This window comes from Oncorhynchus clarkii, chromosome 2 (genome assembly GCF_045791955.1).
Source record: "Oncorhynchus clarkii lewisi isolate Uvic-CL-2024 chromosome 2, UVic_Ocla_1.0, whole genome shotgun sequence".
In the NCBI taxonomy this organism is placed as follows: Eukaryota; Metazoa; Chordata; class Actinopteri; order Salmoniformes; family Salmonidae; genus Oncorhynchus; species Oncorhynchus clarkii.
This window is the reverse complement of record NC_092148.1, coordinates 32,451,598-32,472,185: the sequence shown is the minus strand read 5'-3', so window position 1 is coordinate 32,472,185 and position 20,588 is coordinate 32,451,598. Positions and strand designations below refer to the sequence as shown.

The 20,588-nt window shown below is 43.0% G+C and overlaps 2 protein-coding genes across 8 annotated transcripts; one reads left to right on the top strand and one right to left on the bottom strand.

Annotated features, from left to right (window-relative positions):
- Positions 1–744: 744 nt before the first annotated feature.
- LOC139366888 (WD and tetratricopeptide repeats protein 1-like) lies at positions 745–20,278 on the bottom strand. 7 transcript variants are annotated; one of them, XR_011626818.1, is made up of 17 exons: positions 17,044–17,080; positions 16,130–16,268; positions 15,827–15,910; positions 15,665–15,711; positions 15,452–15,563; positions 15,166–15,353; positions 14,161–14,343; positions 13,729–13,823; positions 13,359–13,474; positions 13,094–13,166; positions 12,585–12,678; positions 12,251–12,421; positions 11,749–11,984; positions 11,328–11,496; positions 7,193–7,399; positions 3,354–3,546; positions 745–2,884 (listed from the first exon to the last, which is right to left on the bottom strand). XR_011626818.1 is itself a non-coding variant. In XM_071104636.1 (16 exons), exons 2-16 carry the CDS (start codon positions 16,193–16,195, stop codon positions 2,681–2,683), a joined length of 2,031 nt encoding a protein of 676 aa, XP_070960737.1. In that variant the 5' UTR covers positions 16,196–16,268; positions 20,190–20,278; the 3' UTR covers positions 745–2,680. The 7 variants fall into 7 exon arrangements, 4 of the variants coding, with proteins under 4 accessions (XP_070960737.1, XP_070960745.1, XP_070960751.1 ...); XR_011626814.1 differs by lacking the exon at positions 17,044–17,080 and adding an exon at positions 16,758–16,949; XM_071104636.1 differs by lacking the exons at positions 7,193–7,399; positions 17,044–17,080 and adding an exon at positions 20,190–20,278.
- LOC139366917 (uncharacterized) lies at positions 18,978–20,479 on the top strand. The gene is made up of 5 exons (XM_071104673.1): positions 18,978–19,076; positions 19,468–19,589; positions 19,674–19,728; positions 19,937–20,036; positions 20,124–20,479. Exons 2-5 carry the CDS (start codon positions 19,480–19,482, stop codon positions 20,477–20,479), a joined length of 621 nt encoding a protein of 206 aa, XP_070960774.1. The 5' UTR covers positions 18,978–19,076; positions 19,468–19,479.
- Positions 20,480–20,588: the final 109 nt, after the last annotated feature.

Genomic DNA, 20,588 nt, shown 5'->3' with positions numbered 1-20,588 from the left:
GTGTGACAGAACTGCACATTTTAGAGTGGCATTTTATTGTCCCCAGCACAAGGTGCACCTTGTCATACTTGAGTAAAAGGAAATATTCCTTAATAGAAAATTACAAAAGTCACCGTGTACAATACTACTTGAGTAAAAGTCTAAAAGTATTTGGTTTCAAATATACTTAGGTATTTCAAGTAAATGGAATTTCTAAAATGTATTTATTAATCAAAAGTACAAGTATAAACCCTTAAAATTTCCTTATATTAAGCAAACCAAATGAAACAATGTTATTTTTTTATTGACACATAGCCACGGGCACACTCCAACACTCAAGACATAATTTACATATGAAGCATTTGTGTTTAATGAGGCCGCCAGATCGGAGGCAGTAGGGATGACCAGGGATGTTCACTTGATAAGTGAATTGGACCATTTTCCTGTCAAAATTAAAATAGTTTTTTTGGGAGTCAGGGAAAATGTTTGGAGTAAAATGTACATTATTTTCTTTAGGAATGTAGTGTAGTAAAAATTGGCTAAATAGTAAAGTACAGGTACCCCGAACTACTTAATTAGTACTTTAAAGTATTTTTACTTAAGTACTTTACACCACTGCTGAGTGGATAGTTGTGGACCTGTGTGTAGCCTATATTTCTGCATCTGGAACAGTGTGCAGGTGGAAAACATTAGTAATACAATCCAAATCGTCATTACCCTGGTTAAATACAGGTCGGAGGTGAAACACAAACTCAAGACAAGTGGTTCAACAATATTAGACCTCTTTTATTTTTCTCTTGCAGCAAAATTTGTCATTGGATTTTTCCCAAAGAAAACAAACAGATAAAAAAATGTCTTAAATGACTTTTTTTTTAACAAAAATTATACATGGAAGCCTAGGGTTAGAGGATTCCATCCTTAGGTTTTCTTTTAATCCACGTCATCAGTGAGCTGGAGGTTTGCTGGTCGGCCAGAGGACCAAGAGGCTCATTGTCCAAATTTGCCCTTTACAATGTTACCTTTAGACAAAATCTCATATAACCTCATAAGCAAAACTCCAACTGCAGCAGAGGACTCATGCTGGCTCCAAAGCTACAGGAAGGGAAAAATCCCTATCCCATTCTTCCCCCAAAACTTTCTGTGAAAAGCTGAAAGTGCTCGTGTAGGGATCCTGAACCCCAAAAGACACCAAATGGATAGTGTCTATGAAATTGTCTCTATGCCATGCATGAATGATATTAGGACTGGTGGTATTGCCCTAGGATAGTGAAATACCATTCTCTCTTCTTCACTTTCCTTCTCTCTGTTCAGAGCGTCAGTCCAACATAGGTTAACTTTCCCATAATTCCCAGGTTTTCTAGAAATACTGGTTGAAAGATTCCCGATTTTGTGCTTATTCCATCCGAATCCCGGTTATCTACCGACCGGGATATCTCGAAAAACTGGGAAAATTGTGGAAATTACCTGAATTTTGCAACCTTTAGTACAACAAAGTTTGACAGATTTTCTGACCAATCAACACCTGACTATCAATTAAATCAAACCCCTAAACGTAACCCCACAACCCTCCCTTAGAATTATCCGTCTCTACATTGTTGTCAACAAATGACAGAGGAGCAAATGTCTAAGTGTTGGAGAAAATGTGAGGAGCTACTGCTTCAGTCTGACAGCTTTGTCTTAACCTACATAATAAAAGTAAAAGGGAAACATTTTGCATACCTGTCAATAAAATAGGCATATAGAGCCACAAGAACTTCTCAACAGACAAAGCAAATGCAACATGGATCCTTGGCCATTTTTTACTCTCAAAACTTAGTACAAATGCAGAGAAAAATTTTTTTTTTTTGTCAGACCGAGTTTAAAAGAAACAAGGAGCACAATCCTATCAACACATTTAATTTGAGTTGGAGAAACACTTCAAGACTGGGTAACACTTAAAGTCAAGACTTCTTGTGCTCTCTTCCTGTTGACCAATATTCCAACAACTTAAAAAAAGGATTGTAAATCAAAAACTTTATGTAGAGACTTTCAGAGCTGGAGAGGGGCTGAGTGTGACCTCTTATACTCCAATTGAAAAGCCCACTAGAGATGAAACAAAGCAACTTCCTGTGGCCTCAAATCTCATCCTCCAATGAGGACACCGACTATCGGGGCCTCGCTTTGACCTCTAACCTCTGAGCCGTCTGTAGGCTACACTACCAGAGGCCGGGGGCTTCTGCTTGTAGTGTTTCCCTCCAACGCGCTCCTCCTTGAAGAGGGTTTAGAAGTGGTTGACTCCTAGCTCATAGTGAGAGATTGGGGAGTGATGGAGTGCTTCTTTACCGTATAGGCCCAATACCCCCAGCCTCGGAGCAACGGAGGGAGATGCCGAGGTGATGTCGTTGGTGTTCTTAAAAAAAAGGTGAAAGGTCGTCGTCGTCACCCCCGTGGAATCCCCTCGCCAAACTGGTTTCCTCCAATCCTGCCTCGGGATGTGAAAGAGGAGGGCAGTGCATAGTGCAGAGCTGTGACATGACATTCACTCAATGTTGCTTTCGTTTTACAGGGGTGAATGAAACATTGACAAACAGAATATCTATGGTGCTTTTTTCCCCTCCTCACAGACACACACACAGACAGCCTCAGGGTTTGGGAGGGGGTAGGGGAGGAGTGCCTTGCGTCCTGCTGCCTCCATACTGTATGTGGTGTTGGGCCCGCTAGTCTAGCTGGGCCGGCACTGCACCTGGCCGTCTGAGCTGTCCTCATCGTCCGAGCCCTCTGGCCCGCGGCCGCTGAGGCCCGTGATGCGGTAACCCATGTTGAGCAGCATGACCTCCAGGGGGTCGGCATTCATACGCCGCTGGTTGGCTGCAGCGGCGCCCTCCATGTCCTCCACCACACGCCCGTTCCCACTCTCACTCTCCGTCTGGATGACAGAGGGGAAAAGGATGGAGAGAAAGAAAGGTAAGAAAAGGGTTCACTTCTGGTGTATTGTAAAGTCAGCCTTTTATTTTTTATTTTATTATTATTATTTTTTACATCAGACTACTACAAAAGGAGGCCATAGGAAAGGATAGATCATACTGCAGCCTCAATTGTGACAATCCAATAACCAGATGTACTATTGGGTTCATTTATTGCGTAAACCTTGATAGTTTTTAATGCATTGGCAGTAAAAACATTTTTTGCAAACGTAACCCCACAACCCTCTCAATCAGAGAATCAATCATGTTGGTGATTGAATGGATTGCTTCTTAAGTGCATCTATTCTATGCATAGTGTCCTTGGTCCTGTTTCTCGCTGTATATAGCCTACCATTCCACACAAAAGAAGTTTGCTCATTGGGGAAATTAAGTTATTTGAATTTAATAGAATTTAATAATGTTGATAATGACCTCCGGCCTGGGGTTCCAGAGCCGCACCACAGGGTCGATGCCGCTGGTAGCCAGGAAGCAGTAACTGGGGTGAGGCTGCAGGCAGTTGACTATGGACTCGTCCCCCTGGAGGATCCGCACCAGGTTAGCAGTCTCCTTCTCCCAGATGAAAAAGGAGCCGTCGTCGGAGCCGCTCACAATGTACTGGCCTTTACTGTGGGTGGGGGGGATTATATATACACACACTAAACAAAAATACAAACGCAACAATCTCAAAGATTTTACTGAGTTACAGTTCATATAAGAAAAATCTGTCAATTTAAATAAATTCACATGACTGGGAATACAGATATGCATCTGTTTGAAACAGATACCTTAAAAAAAAAAAATTAGGGGTGTGGATCAGAAAACCAGTCAGTATCTGGAGTGACCACCATTTGCCTCATGCAACGCGACACATCTCCTTCGTATGGAGTTGATCAGGCTGTTTATTGTGGCCTGTGGAATATTGTCGCACTAGTCTTCAATGATTGTGCGAAGTTGCTGGATATAGACGGGAACTGGAACAATCTGTCATACACGTCGATCCAGAGCATCCCAAACGTGCTCAACGGGTGACATGTCTGGTGAGTATGCAGGCCATGAAGAACTGGGACATTTTCAGCTTCCAGGAATTGTGTACAGATCCTTGCAGCATGTGGCCGTGCATTATCATGCTGAAACATGAGGTGATGCCAGCGAATGAATGGCACAATGGGCCTCAAGACCTGTGCATTCAAACTGCCATAGATAAAATGCAATTGTATTCATCATCCATAGCTTAAGCCTGCCCATACCATATCCCCACCTCCACTATGGGGCACTCTGTTCACAACGTTGACGTCAGCAAATCGCTTGCCCACATGACTCCATACACATGGTCTGTGGCTGGGAGGTCAGTTGGACGTACTGCCAAATTCTCAAAAACGAGAGAGCCGTCTTATGGTCGAGAAATGAACATTTCATTATCTGGCAACAGCTCTGGTAGGCATTCCTGCAGTCAGCATGCCAATTGCATGCTCCATGCACATTTTAATATCCCCAGCACAAGGTGCACTTGTGTAATGATCATGCTGTTTAATCAGCTTCTTGATTTGCCACACCTGTCAGATGGATGGACTTTCTTTGCAAAGGAGAAATGCTCACTCAGGGATGTAAATACATTGTGCAATTTTTGGTTGTGGAGAAATCCGTACGAATGAAACATTTCTGGGATCTTTATTTCAGCTCATGAAACAGGACCAAAACTTTACATGTTGCTTTTATATTTTTCAAAGGGACTGAGAGTCAACTACTGAACCTTGTCATTGTTTGATCAGGTGGCAGAGACATTTCCGTAACATTTCATTTGAAGGGTACTTAAATAAGGACTTCATAATGCATTCATAATCAAAAAGTTCATAAGCAGTACATGAGCATTATTTTATTCTTATGTCAACTACCACAATTTGATACCTTATGAACTGCTCATGAACGTGTTATGAAGTTCTTCAGGAGGCACCAACGTTTCTATAGAACAGCATCATGTTTTCTTTAAAAGGTTAAAAAAAAATGCTGTACATTTATATACAGTGCATATGAAAAGTATTCAGACACCTTCCCCTTTTCCATATTTTGTTACATTAAAGCCTTATTCTAAAATTGAATTTAAAATAAAATCCTCAATCTACACACAATACCCCATAAAGACAAAGCAAAATACCTTATTTACATATGTATTCAGACCCTTTGCTATGAGACTTGAAATTTAGCTCAGGTGCATCCTGTTTCCATTGATCATCCTTGAGATGCTTCTACAACTTGATTGCAGTACACCTGTGATACATTATATTGGTTGGACATGATTTGGAAAGGCACACACATTTTGGGCAATAGGCAGAGGTGGAATCTTTCCATTTGTAATGTATAGGATTTAACGGAAATATATGCAAATTAATATTAATACCATTTTTAAATGTAGATGCATTGAATATATTTACCATATCATATGGAGACAGACACATAAACCTTTCACCTTATCATAAGTAGACAATTGCAAATGATTAAATCCTTCCAATAGAAAAATAATAAAATTGTTACGAATTTAACTTTAATTAAATAAGTTGACTCTTCACATGGGATGATTTCATGGAACAAAAGATATTGAATGATCCATCACATCTCCCAAAAACATTTTCAACATCTGTAAAATGACAGTATAGAGACTAAAGCTTTGGTTGTCTTCCTCTCAGGCTTCCATGTCTTCTCCCTGGACCTCCTCAATGTCCACCTCTTGAACATCAGTCTTTGAGGCCTCATCTTCACTGTAGCTTTCCAACCTTGTTGAGGATGGCTCGTTATCAGGCTCAAAAAGCCTCAAATTTTCCCGGATTGCCACCAATTTTTCAACCCTTGTATTGGTCAGCCTGTGGCGTGCTTTGGTGTGTGTGTTCCCAAACAAGGACAAGTTGCACTCTGAGACGACTGATGTTTGTGGGATTTGGAGGATGATGGAGGCAACAGGGGAACAAGCCTCAGATCCACAAAGTCCCTTCCACTAGGTGGCTGATGAGATATTGGCACGACTGCCATATTGCATCTCCATCCCAAAGCCCTTGCTTGGAAGTGTACTTCGCCAGACTGCCAAGAACCTTGCCCTCATACAGGCCAAGGTGGCGAGACACAGTAGTGATGACACCACAGGCCTTGTTGATCTCTGCACCAGACAGGATGCTCTTGCCAGCATACTTTGTGTCCAACATGTACGCTGCGGCGTGTATGGGCTTCAGGCAGAAGTCTTTACGCTTTCTGATGCATTTCAGAACTGAAGTTTCCTCTGCTTGGAGCAACAGTGAAGTGGACAGGGCAGTACGGATTTCTTCTCTTAAATCTGCAAGCAGAGTCTGAACATCAGACAGGATGGCATTGTCTCCCTCAATATGTGCAATGGCTACTGCTATAGGTTTCAGGAGTTTCAGGCTGCTTGTCACTCTCTCCCAAAATACATCATCCAGGAGGATCCTCTTGATGGGGCTGTCCATATGAGCATACTGTGATAGGGCCATTTCTTGGAGAGACTTCTTCCCCTCAAGGAGACTGTCAAACATGACAACACCACCCAAACGGGTGTTGCTGGGCAGCTTCAATGTGGTGCTCTTATTCTTCTCACTTTGCTTGGTGAGGTAGATTGCTGCTATAACTTGATGATCCTTCACATACCTAACCATTTCCTTGGCTCTCTTGTAGAGTGTATCCATTGTTTCCAGTGCCATGATGTCCTTGAGGAGAAGATTCAATGCATGAGCAACACGGCCAATGGGTGTGATGTGAGGGTAGGACTCCTCCACTTTAGACCAAGCAGCCTTCATGTTCGCAGCATTGTCTGTCACCAGTGCAAATACCTTCTGTGGTCCAAGGTCATTGATGACTGCCTTCAGCTCATCTGCAATGTAGAGACCGGTGTGTCTCTTGTCCCTTGTGTCTGTGCTCTTGTAGAATACTGGTTGAGAGGTTGAGATGTAGTTAATTATTCCCTGCCCATGAACATTCAACCACCAATCAGAGATGTTTGCAATAAAGTCTGCTTTCTCTATGATGTGCTTGAACTTCACTTGAACTCTGCATCCAACAAATTAGTAGATAAAGCATTGGAGGGGTGTATGCTGGGCAAAGAACATTCAGAAATCTCTTCCAATACCTGTGAGCATCAGACGTGAACAAGTTGCATACACAGCTCAAGCAAGACATTCATAAACATTTTCTCTGACTACGTTCCTCCATTGAGTCAAAAAAACTTCTGATTCCTGTTGCTATCGATAAGGTGTCTGATTCATAATTTTCACCTTGAATAGAAGTAGAGGGACTTTTGTCAGAGGTTGCTTGTTGTGAGCGCTGAGGGAACTTTATGCACTTGGCCAGATGATTCTGCATCTTTGTTGCATTTTTCACATATGATTTGGCACAGTATTGGCAAACGTACACAGCTTTTCCTTCTACATTAGCTGCAGTGTAATGTCTCCACACATCACATAGTGACCCGTGGCATTTTCCTGTAAAGATTAGAAAACAATGAGTAAAAAACAAACAAATACAATTCCATGTACAGATAAATAGTTAAGCAGTTAGATTAAACAACTCCTTCGTAAGATAAATATTTTAAAATGAAACATATGGAAACAGGTGAATTAACACTCCTCCGTTAGCAGGATCAAGCAAGCTAAAACCCACATGGTAGCAAAAACGAACTAATAGAAATTGTTAACAAGTTAGAAAGTATTTAAAAAACACTTTGTTGTAGGCTACTATTTACTAGTTAACAAAAAATCATATAGGTCATAAAATATATTCACCCCACCCAGTATTGTAATCAAAACTTACCAGAAAGCATGTAGTCTTTGGCTCAGAGAGTGTAGTAGTGTGGGCTCAATAGCATCTCATTAGTGTGCAAGATCTTGAGAATCAGCTGTACACGTGATGGAAGAATGCACTGTGCATGCAGAGGGTTGCAATTCCATTGAATTGTGGATAGTTTAACCAAAATAAGACCTAGAATTGCCTTATGTGTATCCCACAAAAAAGGTTCACTGTTGTTATAAGCTAACGTTTCTGATTAATTTAAGCAAAATTCCCCAAATTCACGGGCTTAACTTCCCATGGAAAAATTCCGTAAATTTACCAGAAGGTTTCTGACCCTTCACAACCGTAGACACACCTGTCTATAAGGCCCCGCCGTTGACAGTGCATGTCAGAGCAAAAACCAAGCCATGAGGTCAAAGGAATTGTCCGTAGAGATCCGATACAGGATTGTGTCCTGGCACAGATCTGGGGAAGGTTACCAAAAAAATTCTGCAGCATTGAATGTCTCCAAGAACACAGTGGCCTCCATCACTCTTAATTGGAAGAAGTTTGGAACCACCAAGACTTTTCCTAGAGCTGTCCACCTGGCCAGATTGAGCAATCGGGGGAGAAGGGCCTTGGTCAGGGAGGTGATCAAAAACCCGATGGTCACTCTGACAGAGCTCCAGAGTTCCTCTGTGGAGATGGGAGAACCTTCCAGATGGACAACCATCTCTGCAGGACTCCACCAATCAGGCCTTTATGGTAGAGTGGCCAGACGGAAGCCACTCTTCAGTAAAAGGTACATGACAACCTGCTTGCCAAAAGGCATCTAAACAAGATTCTCTGGTCTGATGAAAACAAGATTGAACTTGTTGGCCTGAATGTCAAGTCTGGAGGAAACCTGGCACCATCCGTACAGCGAAGCATGGTGGTGGAAGCATCAGGGACTGGGAGTCTAGTCAGGATCGAGGGAAAGATGAACGGAGCAAACTACAGAGAGATCCTTGATGAAAACCTGCTCCTGAGCACTCATGACCTCAGACTGGGGCGAAGGTTCACTTTCCAACAGGACAACGACTCTAAGCACACAGCCAAGACAACACAGGAGTGGCTTCGGGTCTCTGAAAGTCCTTGAGTGGCCCAGCCAGAGCTCGGACTTGAACCCGATCAAACATCTCTGGAGACCTGAAAATAGCTGTGCAGCTACACTCACCATCCAACTTGACAGATCTTGAGGATCTGCAGAGAATGGGAGAAACTGCCCAAATATAGGGTTGCCAAGATTGTAGCATCATACCCAAGAAGACTTGAGGCTGTAATCGCTGCCAAAGTAAATGCAATGTTATTTTTATTTATTTTTTACATTTGCAAAAATGTCTAAACCTGTTTGATTGGTCATTATGGGGTATTGTGTGTAGATTGATGATGCATTTATTTATTTTAAAAAATAAATTTTAGAGTAAAGCTGTAACGTAACAAAATGTGTCTGCGCATGCTCTGAGGATGAGACGGCATCCCCAGCCGCGTCCTCAGAGCATGCGCAGACCAGCTGGCTGGTGTGTTTACGGACATATTCAATCATTCCTTATCCCAGTCTGCTGTTCCCACATGCTTCAAGAGGGCCACCATTGTTCCTGTTCCCAAGAAAACTAAGGTAACTGAGCTAAACGACTACAGCCCTGTAGCACTCACTTCTGTCATCATGAAGTGCTTTGAGAGACTAGTCAAGGACCATATAACCTCGACCCTACCTGACACCCTAGACCCACTCCAATTTGCTTACCGCCCCAATAGGTCCACAGACGACGCAATCTCAACCACACTGCACACTGCCCTAACCCATCTGGACAAGAGGAATACCTATGTGAGAATGCTGTTCATCGACTACAGCTCAGCATTTAATGCCACAGTACCCTCCAAACTCGACCCTGGGTCTCGACCCCGCCCTGTGCAACTAGGTACTGGACTTCCTGACGGGCCACCCCCAGGTGGTGAGGGTAGGTAACAACATCTCCACCCCGCTGATCCTCAACACTGGGGCCCCACAAGGGTGCGTTCTGAGCCCTCTCCTTTTTCTCCTGTTCACCCACGACTGCGTGGCAATGCACGCCTCCAACTCAATCATCAAGTTTGCGGACGACACTACAGTGGTAGGCTAGATTACCAACAACGACGAGACGGCCTACAGGGGGAGGTGAGGGCCCACACACTCAACGTCAACAAAACAAAAGGAGATGATTGTGGACTTCAGGAAACAGCAGAGGGAGCACCCCCCTATCCACATTGACGGGACAGTAGTGGAGAGGGTAGTAAGTTTTAAGTTCCTCGGCGTACACATCACGGACAAACTGGATTGGTCCACCCACACAGACAGCATTGTGAAGAAGGCACAGCAGCAAAGAAGAAATTCGGCTTCTCACCAAAAGCACTCACGACCTTCTACAGACGCACAATCGAGAGCATCCTGTCGGGCTGTATCACCGCCTGGTACGGCAACTGCTCCGCCCACAAACGTAAGGCACTCCAGAGGGTAGTGAGGTCTGCACAACGCATCACCGGGGGCAAAACTACCTGCCCTCCAGGACACCTACACCACCCGATGTCACAGGAAGGCCAAAAAGATCATCAAGGACAACAACCACCCGAGCCACTGCCTGTTCACCCCGCTATCATCCAGAAGGCGAGGTCAGTACAGGTGCATCAAAGCTGGGACCGAGGGACTAAAAAAACAGCTTCAATCTCAAGGCCATCAGACTGTTAAACAGCCACCACTAAGTTGGCTGCTGCCAACATACTGACTCAATTCCAGCCACTTTAATAATGGAAATTGATGGAAAAAAAGTATCACTAACCACTTTAAACAATGCCACTTAATATTATGTTTACATATCCTACATTACTCATCTCATATGTACAGTGGGGCAAAAAAGTATTGTCAGCCACCAATTGTGCAAGTTCTCCCACTTAAAAATATGAGAGAGGCCTGTAATTTTCATCATAGGTACACTTCAACTATGACAGACAAAATTAGAAAACAAATCCATAAAGGATTTTTAATGAATTTATTTCCAAATTATGGTGGAAAATATGTATTGGTGGCTGACTAAATACTTTTTTTGCCCCACTGTATATACTGTACCCGATACCATCTACCGCATCTAGCCTATGCCGTTCTGTACCATCATTCATTCATATATCTTTATGTACATATTCTTTATCCCTTTACTCTTGTGTGTGTATAAGGTAGTAGTTGTGGTATTGTTAGGTTAGATTACTCGTTGGTTATTACTGCATTGTCGGAACTAGAAGCACTGCATTGTCGGAACTAGAAGCACAAGCATTTCGCTACACTCGCATTAACATCTGCTAACCATGTGTATGTGACAAATAAAATTTGATTTAAAGTAAAGGGGTCTGAATACTTTCTGAATGCACTGTATCCTCCCAAAAATGTAATGGGGAAACATAACCAACGTTTTAGAATGCAGTGTCTTCTTCAGGGTTGACTATACATTAGCCAGCACCTCTACAAAAAAAATGTGCGCCGTCAGCTCATGCTTTTTTTTTAGGTCAACAACTAATATTAACATAGTGTTTTTAGAACGTATAATATATCAGTGTCTAAAATGCTCCACTGACCTGCCAAAGAAGTTGGCCTCCTTGATGTCTGTGGTGGTGTTACAATGACCACAGTAGCGGTGTTTGTAGTCGTAGCTGCGCTCTCTCAAGACGACCTCGTCTTCCGGGATGGACTCCTTCCTGCTGAACGTGTGGAAGCGGATTGAGCTGTTGCCCTTTTTGTCCTCAGCTACAAACAGACACGACATGGAAATAAACAAAGAAAATATCCGTACTCTAATTAACACTGTATTAATTTGCACAATTGCCCTTGTGGAATACATAAGGTATTTTGAATTGAATCGACATCATATAAAAACACATATTGTAAGTCAATGTGGAAAGGTGATGGGAAAAGTCAGAGGTCAGCCAAAATCACACTTTATTTGTGGGGGGAAATAGACGATTAACCAACCCAGCATCACCATTAACCCCTTCTCACCAGAGTCCATCTTGGAAAAGAGGGCGGCCTTGATATCCTTATCTAGGGCGTCGCAGGCGCAGCTGTGGGCATGCTCGGGGAACTTGCCCTTGAAGTCATCCAAGCAGTCCAGAGCCTCGGCCACATACTTCAGCTCAAAGAGGCAGCGTGCCAGCCGGAAGTGGGCCTTCAGGTGCCCAGGGTTGAGGGACAGGGCTTTCAGACAATCCCTCAGCGCATCATAGTGGTCACCGTCCCTGGGGGAGAGAGAGAACACATCACACACAACAGTAAATACCACACAGTCACACACATACCAGCATAGTGGTAAACCGCTTTAAACGTGACGAAACAAGGACGTTATACCTGAACTCAAAGTTTTGTTTTGTTCTTCCGTTGCAAAACATTTTGCTACAGTATGCCCTACTGAACATGACCGTGTTCTGTAATAGGAGAAACACAGAAGGAGAGTAAACAAGGCTAATGGGTTAGCTCGGGCTCTAGGTCGAAAAAGCTGCCTTACCACTTGCGCTTCATGTAGGCGGCGGCGCGGTTCCCGTACAGCATGGCGTTGTGACTGGCCTCGTGGATGCCCAGACTGTAGAACTGGATGGCCTGCGTCCACTGCTGCCGCGCAAACGCGTCGTTGGCCTGTAGCTTTATCCGCTCCAAGTGAAGAGGCAGCTCGCCAGAACTAGGGAAGAAAGATGAGGACGAGATGAGAATGTGATAAGAGAGAAACTAGGGATGTCACCCTACCGTAGTGTTTCTATAAATACACTGGGGCTAGGCTGTTGCGAAATGTAACATATGGGTGAAAATGAACGCTTAAAATCAAACATGAGAAAAAAGGTTACCCAGAGAAAACTTTGCTTTCTGCGAATCGAAGTCGGCTGGCTGGCAAGTGAATTCCATTTGACACACCGTTGGTTGTCTTTCCATTCTGAACATCTGTTGGGATATCAAGAATTTAGAAATCCCCATACAGTTCTGGGCATTACAAAGTTGTACTGCGGCACAGTAAAGAACATTTGCCGCAAAGTGGGTGTAACTGCACTGACAGGAACATTTGTCAAAAATGCATTTCATTACATGGGTTATTGTCAAGTGATTGATAATGACCTTGGTGGTTGATGTCACCCTGCGAGAGAGTAATTTGTCACATAGACAATGTACCTTGATGTAGATTGCTGCTGCAAGGCATTTTGAAGAATTCACTTTTTAATGCCCAGATCTGCATATAAACTATGGGCAGACTTTCAGCGAGCAACTACCCCACTCCATTGGTCATAAATAATACATTCTGTATATGTCATTTTAATGGCCAAATACTGTAGTAAGCTTTGGGCTATTTCCATAGTCATACCTGTTAATTGGCACTTTTTGGGAAGCAGATAGGTGTACGGCTTCTGTTTGAACGTCAAGTCAAATAGATACACCTGCAGACAAGAGAAAACACATTCCTGGCAAAGTTACCCTTTTGAACCAACCACTGGTAATCATCAACTTTAATGATTTGCATAAAGTAGTATGCTTGTTGCAATTCAAACCTGACAATCTGAGAAATAGATGGTGAGCTGACCTGGATGTTTAACTTCTAGGACGTTTCCTCTTCTAGGAAGCAGCCTTACCTGTTCTCCTCCCATGTTAACTAGCAGCTCGGTGCCGTCGGGGCTGAAGGTGACGTAGGTGGCCACTAGGACCCTCAGGCGGTTATTGTAGTCAGGGAGCTTCACTGGCAGGTGCCCTGAGGTAACGGATCAAGGAGAAGAAGTTGGGTGAGAGGCATACAGAATCACCTTACCTGTCCCACTAGTTTAGTTCCATATACTGAAAATGACTGCGTTATAACCCACACATTGTCCATGTGTGTTTTTACTGTTTATAATGCATTGTAGATACTGTATGGGCTTCATAGAAAGTGTTCACAGCGGGTTTTTTTTAAATTAATACATTTTGTGCAATAAGCCAAACCATACGATCACACACACACACACACACCTGCGACATAATACTGCCCCGCTCCGTCTGGGATGGGCTTCTGTCTGTCGCAGAATGTGTGCACTCCTGCCGATGTGCTCTGACTCGCAGACTTCCTGTGAATGGAAGTGGAGGAGAGAAACATAAATTATTACCAAATCATGCTCCATCTGTGTATATAAGAAGTCTCAAAGCTGAGAAAATAACATTGGTATGACTGATGATAGCCCAGAGTAGTAGGGAGACATATTAGACGTTCTATCCAATAGTCGTGCATATTCCTTTACGTGATATGAAATTAAAAACGATTCAATTAAACTCAAATTTGACAGTAAAGGCAGCGAGAGCTAAATCCTAACGTCAGACTTGAGATGACTTGGACTTTCAGGTCAATGGAAACATGAGTCACATGCATCGATCTCAAGTTAGGATTCGAGCCTGACTACTACACACCTGTGGTTGTGGATCATGCGCATGTCGTAGAGGCGTACAAAGGGCCCGTTGGCCCCCACGGCTAGGTAGTTATTATTTTGCGGGTTGACAGCCAAACACTTGGCCTCCACCAGCTGACCACAGTATTCCGTCAGGTCGATGAGCACTTCTGAACGCTTACTGCTCTCCCTCAGGTCATACTGCCTAAAATAGTAATAGAAGAAAGCACATCATGAGGACATTAATCATCTCCAGAGAGTCAGAACTAAGCTCTTTAAAATATTGTTTGTTTTGAATTTTAATCAAATACTAGACTTTTGCAAGGTTTAATTGCAAGGTTTAATTAAAACTGCAATTTGTGTCCAAAGCCAGCTTGTTCAAAAAGAAACGACTAACTACTACACTATCTGTACGTGGGAGACATATTTTGAAGTTGTAGACTACTGGTTAGGTTAGTCAAAAAAAAAAAAAACACAAGCCACGATTGCAACATTGGCCAGTTGAGTCATAAGCAGCGGGGGCAGTCAGGCAGTGACGTACTATAAAGAGAGTAAGATACTAAAGCCCCCCCCCCCCCCCCCCCACTGCCTCTGTCTGAGCTGACCCCCTTATGGGAACCATTGCCTGTAGCCAACCACGCATCTGCAGTAGTCCCCAATGCCCACCCACCTGAGCTTTGAAGGGTAGTTAAAGGGTATTATCTGGAGATACATTAACCTCCAAGACAGTGTGTGATGGAAGTGCTGCTGGAGGCATGTGGCCACAGAGACCCAGAGAAGAGGTGCCTGGGAGAGCCAAGGAACTGGTAGGGAACAGCTTGAGGTAAGAAAGAGGCCCATGGCATAACACTTCCACTCCAACCTTACTGTTTCATGTCATCTTTTCACCTTCAATATTCTACTACAAGCCAGTAGATATAACATGATGCATCTGACAATGTATCTGACACAGTGTCACCTTAACCAATGAACATATTCGGATGCGACAAGGATGCTCCAATGGTTAGCTAGCTACTGGGGCTCTGACCTGATTATGCCGTCCTCCGCAGCACTCCAGAAGGTGTTAGGCCACATGGGGGCCGTAGCAATGCGCTTGACGCGGTTGGTGTGGTCGGAGAACATGTGGATGGTCTCCTTGACCGACACGTCGTGCACGTGAACCTTGGTGTCCGCTGCACCCGTCACGAGGATACGGTCACCTGAGTGAGGGAGAAACTGCAAGAGGGCACGGGGGGAAAAGGAGAGGATAAAATAAGAAAGAAGCTTATTTTCTACACAAATAGATTTTCCCATCAAGCAGTTTATGTTTTTACCTTCACAGAGAAGATGTTTGCTGCATGCCCTGTGTGCATAGTGGTGAGCTTCTTGTGTTTGAAGGGGTCCCAGATGATGCAATGTTGGTCATCTGAGCCCGATGCCAGCAGACTGCATAGAACAAGAGTAAACATTACAGATAGGCCAACATAAATGTAGGAGTGTTAAATATGGTCATTTAAATAGAACCCTGGTTTCAGCTCAGGACTTACTCTCCCTGTTCGTTCCATTCCAGGCAGTTCACACACCCAGTGTGGCCCTGTTGACACAACAGTAACAGGCTGTCAGATTGGCAAAGGAATTAATGTTGTATGTGTGCAGTAACACACACACACACACACACACACACACACACACACACGCACACAAATCACCTGCAACTCTGCCTCCAGTCCAAGTCTACTGATGAAGGGGTCTGTGACATGATACTGCCTTTGGAAGCCCAATGCTCTCTTGTCCTGCAGACATTAAGGCAAAACATCACCTGTCTCTCCCCAAAATCTCCTGTCTCACTCTGTCCAACATAATTACAGCATTTTGGTGAATAGATTGCATTTCAGAGTTGTTGATTTTGCTCATGTATCCTGAAAAGAAAATATGAAAATGTTAAATTCTGTGGGAATTAGTTAGGGCAGTTTGTTTATTTCATAAAAACGGGCTTAAAACATTAGACTCACCCTGATCTGCCTGTGCAGGATATCTCTGGTGATGTTCACAGCAGACATGGCCTCACAGCAAGTCATAGAGCACGGACCAGAGGTGCAGGGTCCGAGGGTCAAAGGTCAGATGGCATCTGCACAGTCTCTAAAGAATGGGCTGCAATTTGAGAAATAGAATAGAACAGACATCACACAAAAGAATATGGTTACTTAAATAGGATTAATGTGCAAACATAGATGTTTGTTCCTCTACTAGGTACGTCAGTCAATGGACACTGGAGTAATTTACACCTAAATTGATGAGGGGTTCCCAAGTGTTTGAGGTTTAAATACTGAAACATAACTGTTAGCTAACTAGAACAACAACTGGTTATATCTCAACTAGCCAAGCGGTGGTCTTCAGACAGCTATGTACACAAAATTCCTTCCTAATTACTAGCCATTGCGACTGGTGGTTTACATTAGCCAATTAATGTTAACGGTAGCTAGCTGGATTAGCTGCTGGGAAGCTAGCTACCAATGGCCAATAACAACAAACCGTATACGCACAGTGACAGCAGTCTAGGTTAGCCTCCCCAAAAATACAGACACAGCTCCGTCATCTTAACTATATATTTCTATCATTCCCTAAAAAAAAACGTTGTACCTGTGTCGTCTGGGCTTCAACTCGATATCGTTTTAAAAAATTGCCCAAAATGTCCAGATTACGATAGAGCCAGCTATCCAGCCAGTTACTGTCTGAGCTACAATTGCTAGCTAGCTGAGCTAACATGAGATTATTTAATAAAGGAACAGGGAATTCTCTATGCTCTAGTTCTCTATCTAACACTTTAGCTACTCCTTACCAATGAAAGACAAACTGTAACAAGAGCGCTTCATATGACATATTTTTGGAAAGAATTTACAAGTGTTGACTGGCAATGCTTACTTACATGGGTTTATCAACTGACTGAACCCTCCCACTACCCTTACGTAAAATAGCTGACGTGAACTAGCCTTTGGATATGATTTTTAGGGAAAAAATTACGAGTGCACCGCTCTGTGAATTGCACCGCTGTTTTTCTTCGTCGCACGACTGTACTGTTGAGTGACAGGTCAATTCCACAAATGAAAAAGTGGTGGAAAGTATTTTTTGTAAATACTTTAAAGCACTACTTAAGTATTTCGGGGGGATATCTCTACTTTACTATTTATATTTTTTTACATCTTTTACTTTTACTTCACTACATTCATAAAGAAAATGATGTACTTTTTACTCCATACATTTTCCCTGTGAAGCAAAAGTACAGAAAAACAACCCTGGTTATCCCTACTGCCTCTGATCTGGTGGACTGGCTAAACACAAATGCTTCATTTGTAAATTATGTCTAAGTGTCTGTAAATTAAAAAAATCATCAACATTGTACATCTGGTTTGCTTAATATAAGGAATTTGACATTATTTATACTTTTACTTTTGATACTTTAGTATATTTTAGCAATTACATTTACTTTTGATACTTTAGTATATTTAAAACCAAATACTTTGACTTTTACTCAAGTAGTATTTACTGTGTGACTTTTACTTTTTACTTTTCCTCAAGTATGAAAATTGGATACTTTATCCAGGTCTGTATTTTCTACTTATTAACCTAATGCAACATGAGATCAGCAATGACATTCAGCACTGTTTTCCTGGTGAGATGTATGAAGGAGTGTGGCCTGTGGGACAAAATAATGAATTAATAATAAATTAATCCTGAAATTATTCATAAAATAATAGATATATCCTGATACATATGTAAATGTAAATCTGGATATATAAATGTATCAAGACAGTCGTGAAGAGGTCACAACAAAGCCTATCCCCCCTCAGGAAACTGAAAAGATTTGGCATGGGTCCTCAGATCCTCAAAAGATTATACAGCTGCATCATCGAGAGCATCCTGACGGGTTGCATCACTGCCTGGTACGGCAACTGCTCGGCCTCCGACCGCAAGGCACTACAGAGGGTAGTACGTACGGCCCAGTACATCACTGGGGCTAAACTGCCTGCCATCCAGGACCTCTACAACAGGCGGTGTCAGAGGAAGGCCCTAAAAATTGTCAACGACTCCAGCCACCCCAGTCATAGAATGTTCTCTCTACTACCGCATGGCAAGTGGTACCAGAGCGCCAAGTCTAGGACCAAAAGGCTTCTCAACAGTTTTTACCCCCAAGCCATAAGACTCCTGAACAAGTAATCAAATGGCTACCCAGACTATTTGCATTGCCCCCCCCCCCCCCCCCCCCCCCACCAAACCCTCTTTTATGCTGCTGCTACTCTGTTAATCATATATGCATAGTCACTTTAACCATACCTACATGTACATACTACCTAAATTAGCCCGACTAACCGGTGCCTGTATATAGCCTCGCTACAGTTATTTTTCACTGTCTTTTTATTGTTGCTTTCATTTCTTTACTTATCTATTGTTCACTTAATACCTGTTTTTTTAACTTACAAATCACACTGTTGATTAGGGTCTGTAAGTAAGCATTTCACTGTAAGGTCTACTACACCTGTTGTATTCGAAGTACGCGTCAAATAAACTGATTTGATTTGAAATGGCATTTCATTACTCTCAATCATGATATTACTGTATGTCAGTGAGACTGGTCCAGTGGCATGGACAATCGTCTCATAAAGTGGAACGCCCCTGTAGACATTCACCAGTGCTCACCGTTGTATCAACATTATGATATCAGATCAGTGCAGATGAGGAGAGCAAGCTGTTTTAGAGTATTGACTTTTTGAAATAGAGAAGCAGAGAACTCAGCTTCGCGGAAGTCACAGGTGAACCTTGCTGCTGTGCAATTAAAATAACAACCAAAGAGGTAGTGCTGAATTTCCCCAAACTTCTTTGCAGCTTCTATTTATTACAGCTGGTGGTCTGTCTTGGTGAGGCAAAGTGTTCCGTTCACAAGCTGGAGACAGGCATCCAAGGGTAAGCACCCATTCTATAGATGTTCAACTTCTTTCTTAAGAGAAATTCTGAATGTGTGATTTAACCCTTGGCAAAGCCTGGCACAGAGGCTTCTTCTACACACTCTGAAGAAGGCATAGCAGCCAAAACACGTGCGTATGTGCTTTTAATGATCCTTGTGGACATGACAAGATCATAAAGGCATTAACTTACCTCAAAAATGAGGAGTGACATGGTATTTCTTCAAATATGAAAATTTTATCACGAGTCATCCAAAGACTACCTTCAAAATGTTTTGTACACCTGTTTTCACCCAGGCAGCACTAAGCCTCTAATTCTATGATCGATTTGTTGTGCCATAAACTGAAACTTGGAACTAAGTGTGCTTTTTTTCTTCTTCTGTGGATGTCAGGAAGTCAATGCCATGGTTCTGGAGATTGTGTGGAGACTATTGTCACCATTGCAGTGGAGCCTGTGTCTTCTATCCCTTCTGCTTCCCATAGTATCAATGATATGTGCGATCCGTTCAAAAAGGTAATACTTCTTCCTGTATTATGGCCCTTTATGAGCATTTTTTTTAAAGGTATTGCTGACATCCTGTCTGCATTCTTCCATTAGTAGAAAGACATCCAGGTTGTCATTGGCTGAAATGGGACCAATCTCTGGTGAAAGGGTCAGTGTACAAAATACCTGGGAATGTCCCATTCACCTTACCAATTCATTTACATTACCATTAACTGTTGTTTGTGGATGTCCTGCTCCAGAAAATAGTAAATAAATAAAAACTTAACGTAAAGCTGGAATTCAAATATATGGAATAATCAAACTGAACTGAAACCAATGGCTCCCTCTGCTGATACTTATATGATTGCTCATTGCAGCCCCCAGATTCAACTGAGGCCAAGACTTCAGAACTAAGGAAGATCATTGGACCAGCATCCTCAAAAAGAAAGTCAACCCAGTCCCAAAGAGAGCACAGAGGTCAGAGTCAGTTGTTCATCACACTTGGAGTTGGACATGTTTCCCCACATCACACTCAGCTCACTGTTTATTTTTCTCTCTATGCAGGGTCTTTCCCAGGGCAGGACACCCCAAGGCCGGTGAAGAAGGCTTTGAGGCAGTTGCCTCCCTTACCTGAGCTGGAGAAGAGCAGTGTCCGAAGACACAGCAGCTACACTGGGTCCGTAGTGTATGACGTTGTCGCCACAGAGGTTTGTAATCCATGGCCCACTACAGACAACAAGGCTTCTCAACAACAGACAGCAGACGGCAGCAACCACCTGGAGGAGGAAGATGAAACGGGGGAAGTTCCGTTCCCTGTCTATGCCAAAGTCAACAAAACCAAAGTTTGCTCGAACTCATCAAGACGTTCACCACTGTATGCCAAGGTGAACAATACTAGCTCCCGGACTGTGAAATCTTAACTACTGTTCTGGGGTGACTGATAAGTCAACACTGTGATCGATATGTCCTCCAAATGCGAAATAGTCTACTATGCTTTATGCCAAACGTTTATTTGAGATAATTGCTTAA

Excerpts from the sequence above, each read along its gene's own strand:
- LOC139366888 (XM_071104636.1), bottom strand. The coding sequence starts at position 16,195 with ATGACTTGCTGTGAGGCCATGTCTGCTGTGAACATCACCAGAGATATC. Across the intron at positions 15,354-15,451 it reads CAAACATCTTCTCTGTGAAG|TTTCTCCCTCACTCAGGTGA; the intron begins GTAAAAACATAA and ends GCCCTCTTGCAG. Across the intron at positions 11,985-12,250 it reads GCCTACATGAAGCGCAAGTG|GGACGGTGACCACTATGATG; the intron begins GTAAGGCAGCTT and ends TCTCTCCCCCAG.
- LOC139366917 (XM_071104673.1), top strand. The coding sequence starts at position 19,480 with ATGGTTCTGGAGATTGTGTGGAGACTATTGTCACCATTGCAGTGGAGC. Across the intron at positions 19,729-19,936 it reads GACCAATCTCTGGTGAAAGG|CCCCCAGATTCAACTGAGGC; the intron begins GTCAGTGTACAA and ends TGCTCATTGCAG. Across the intron at positions 20,037-20,123 it reads GTCCCAAAGAGAGCACAGAG|GGTCTTTCCCAGGGCAGGAC; the intron begins GTCAGAGTCAGT and ends CTCTCTATGCAG.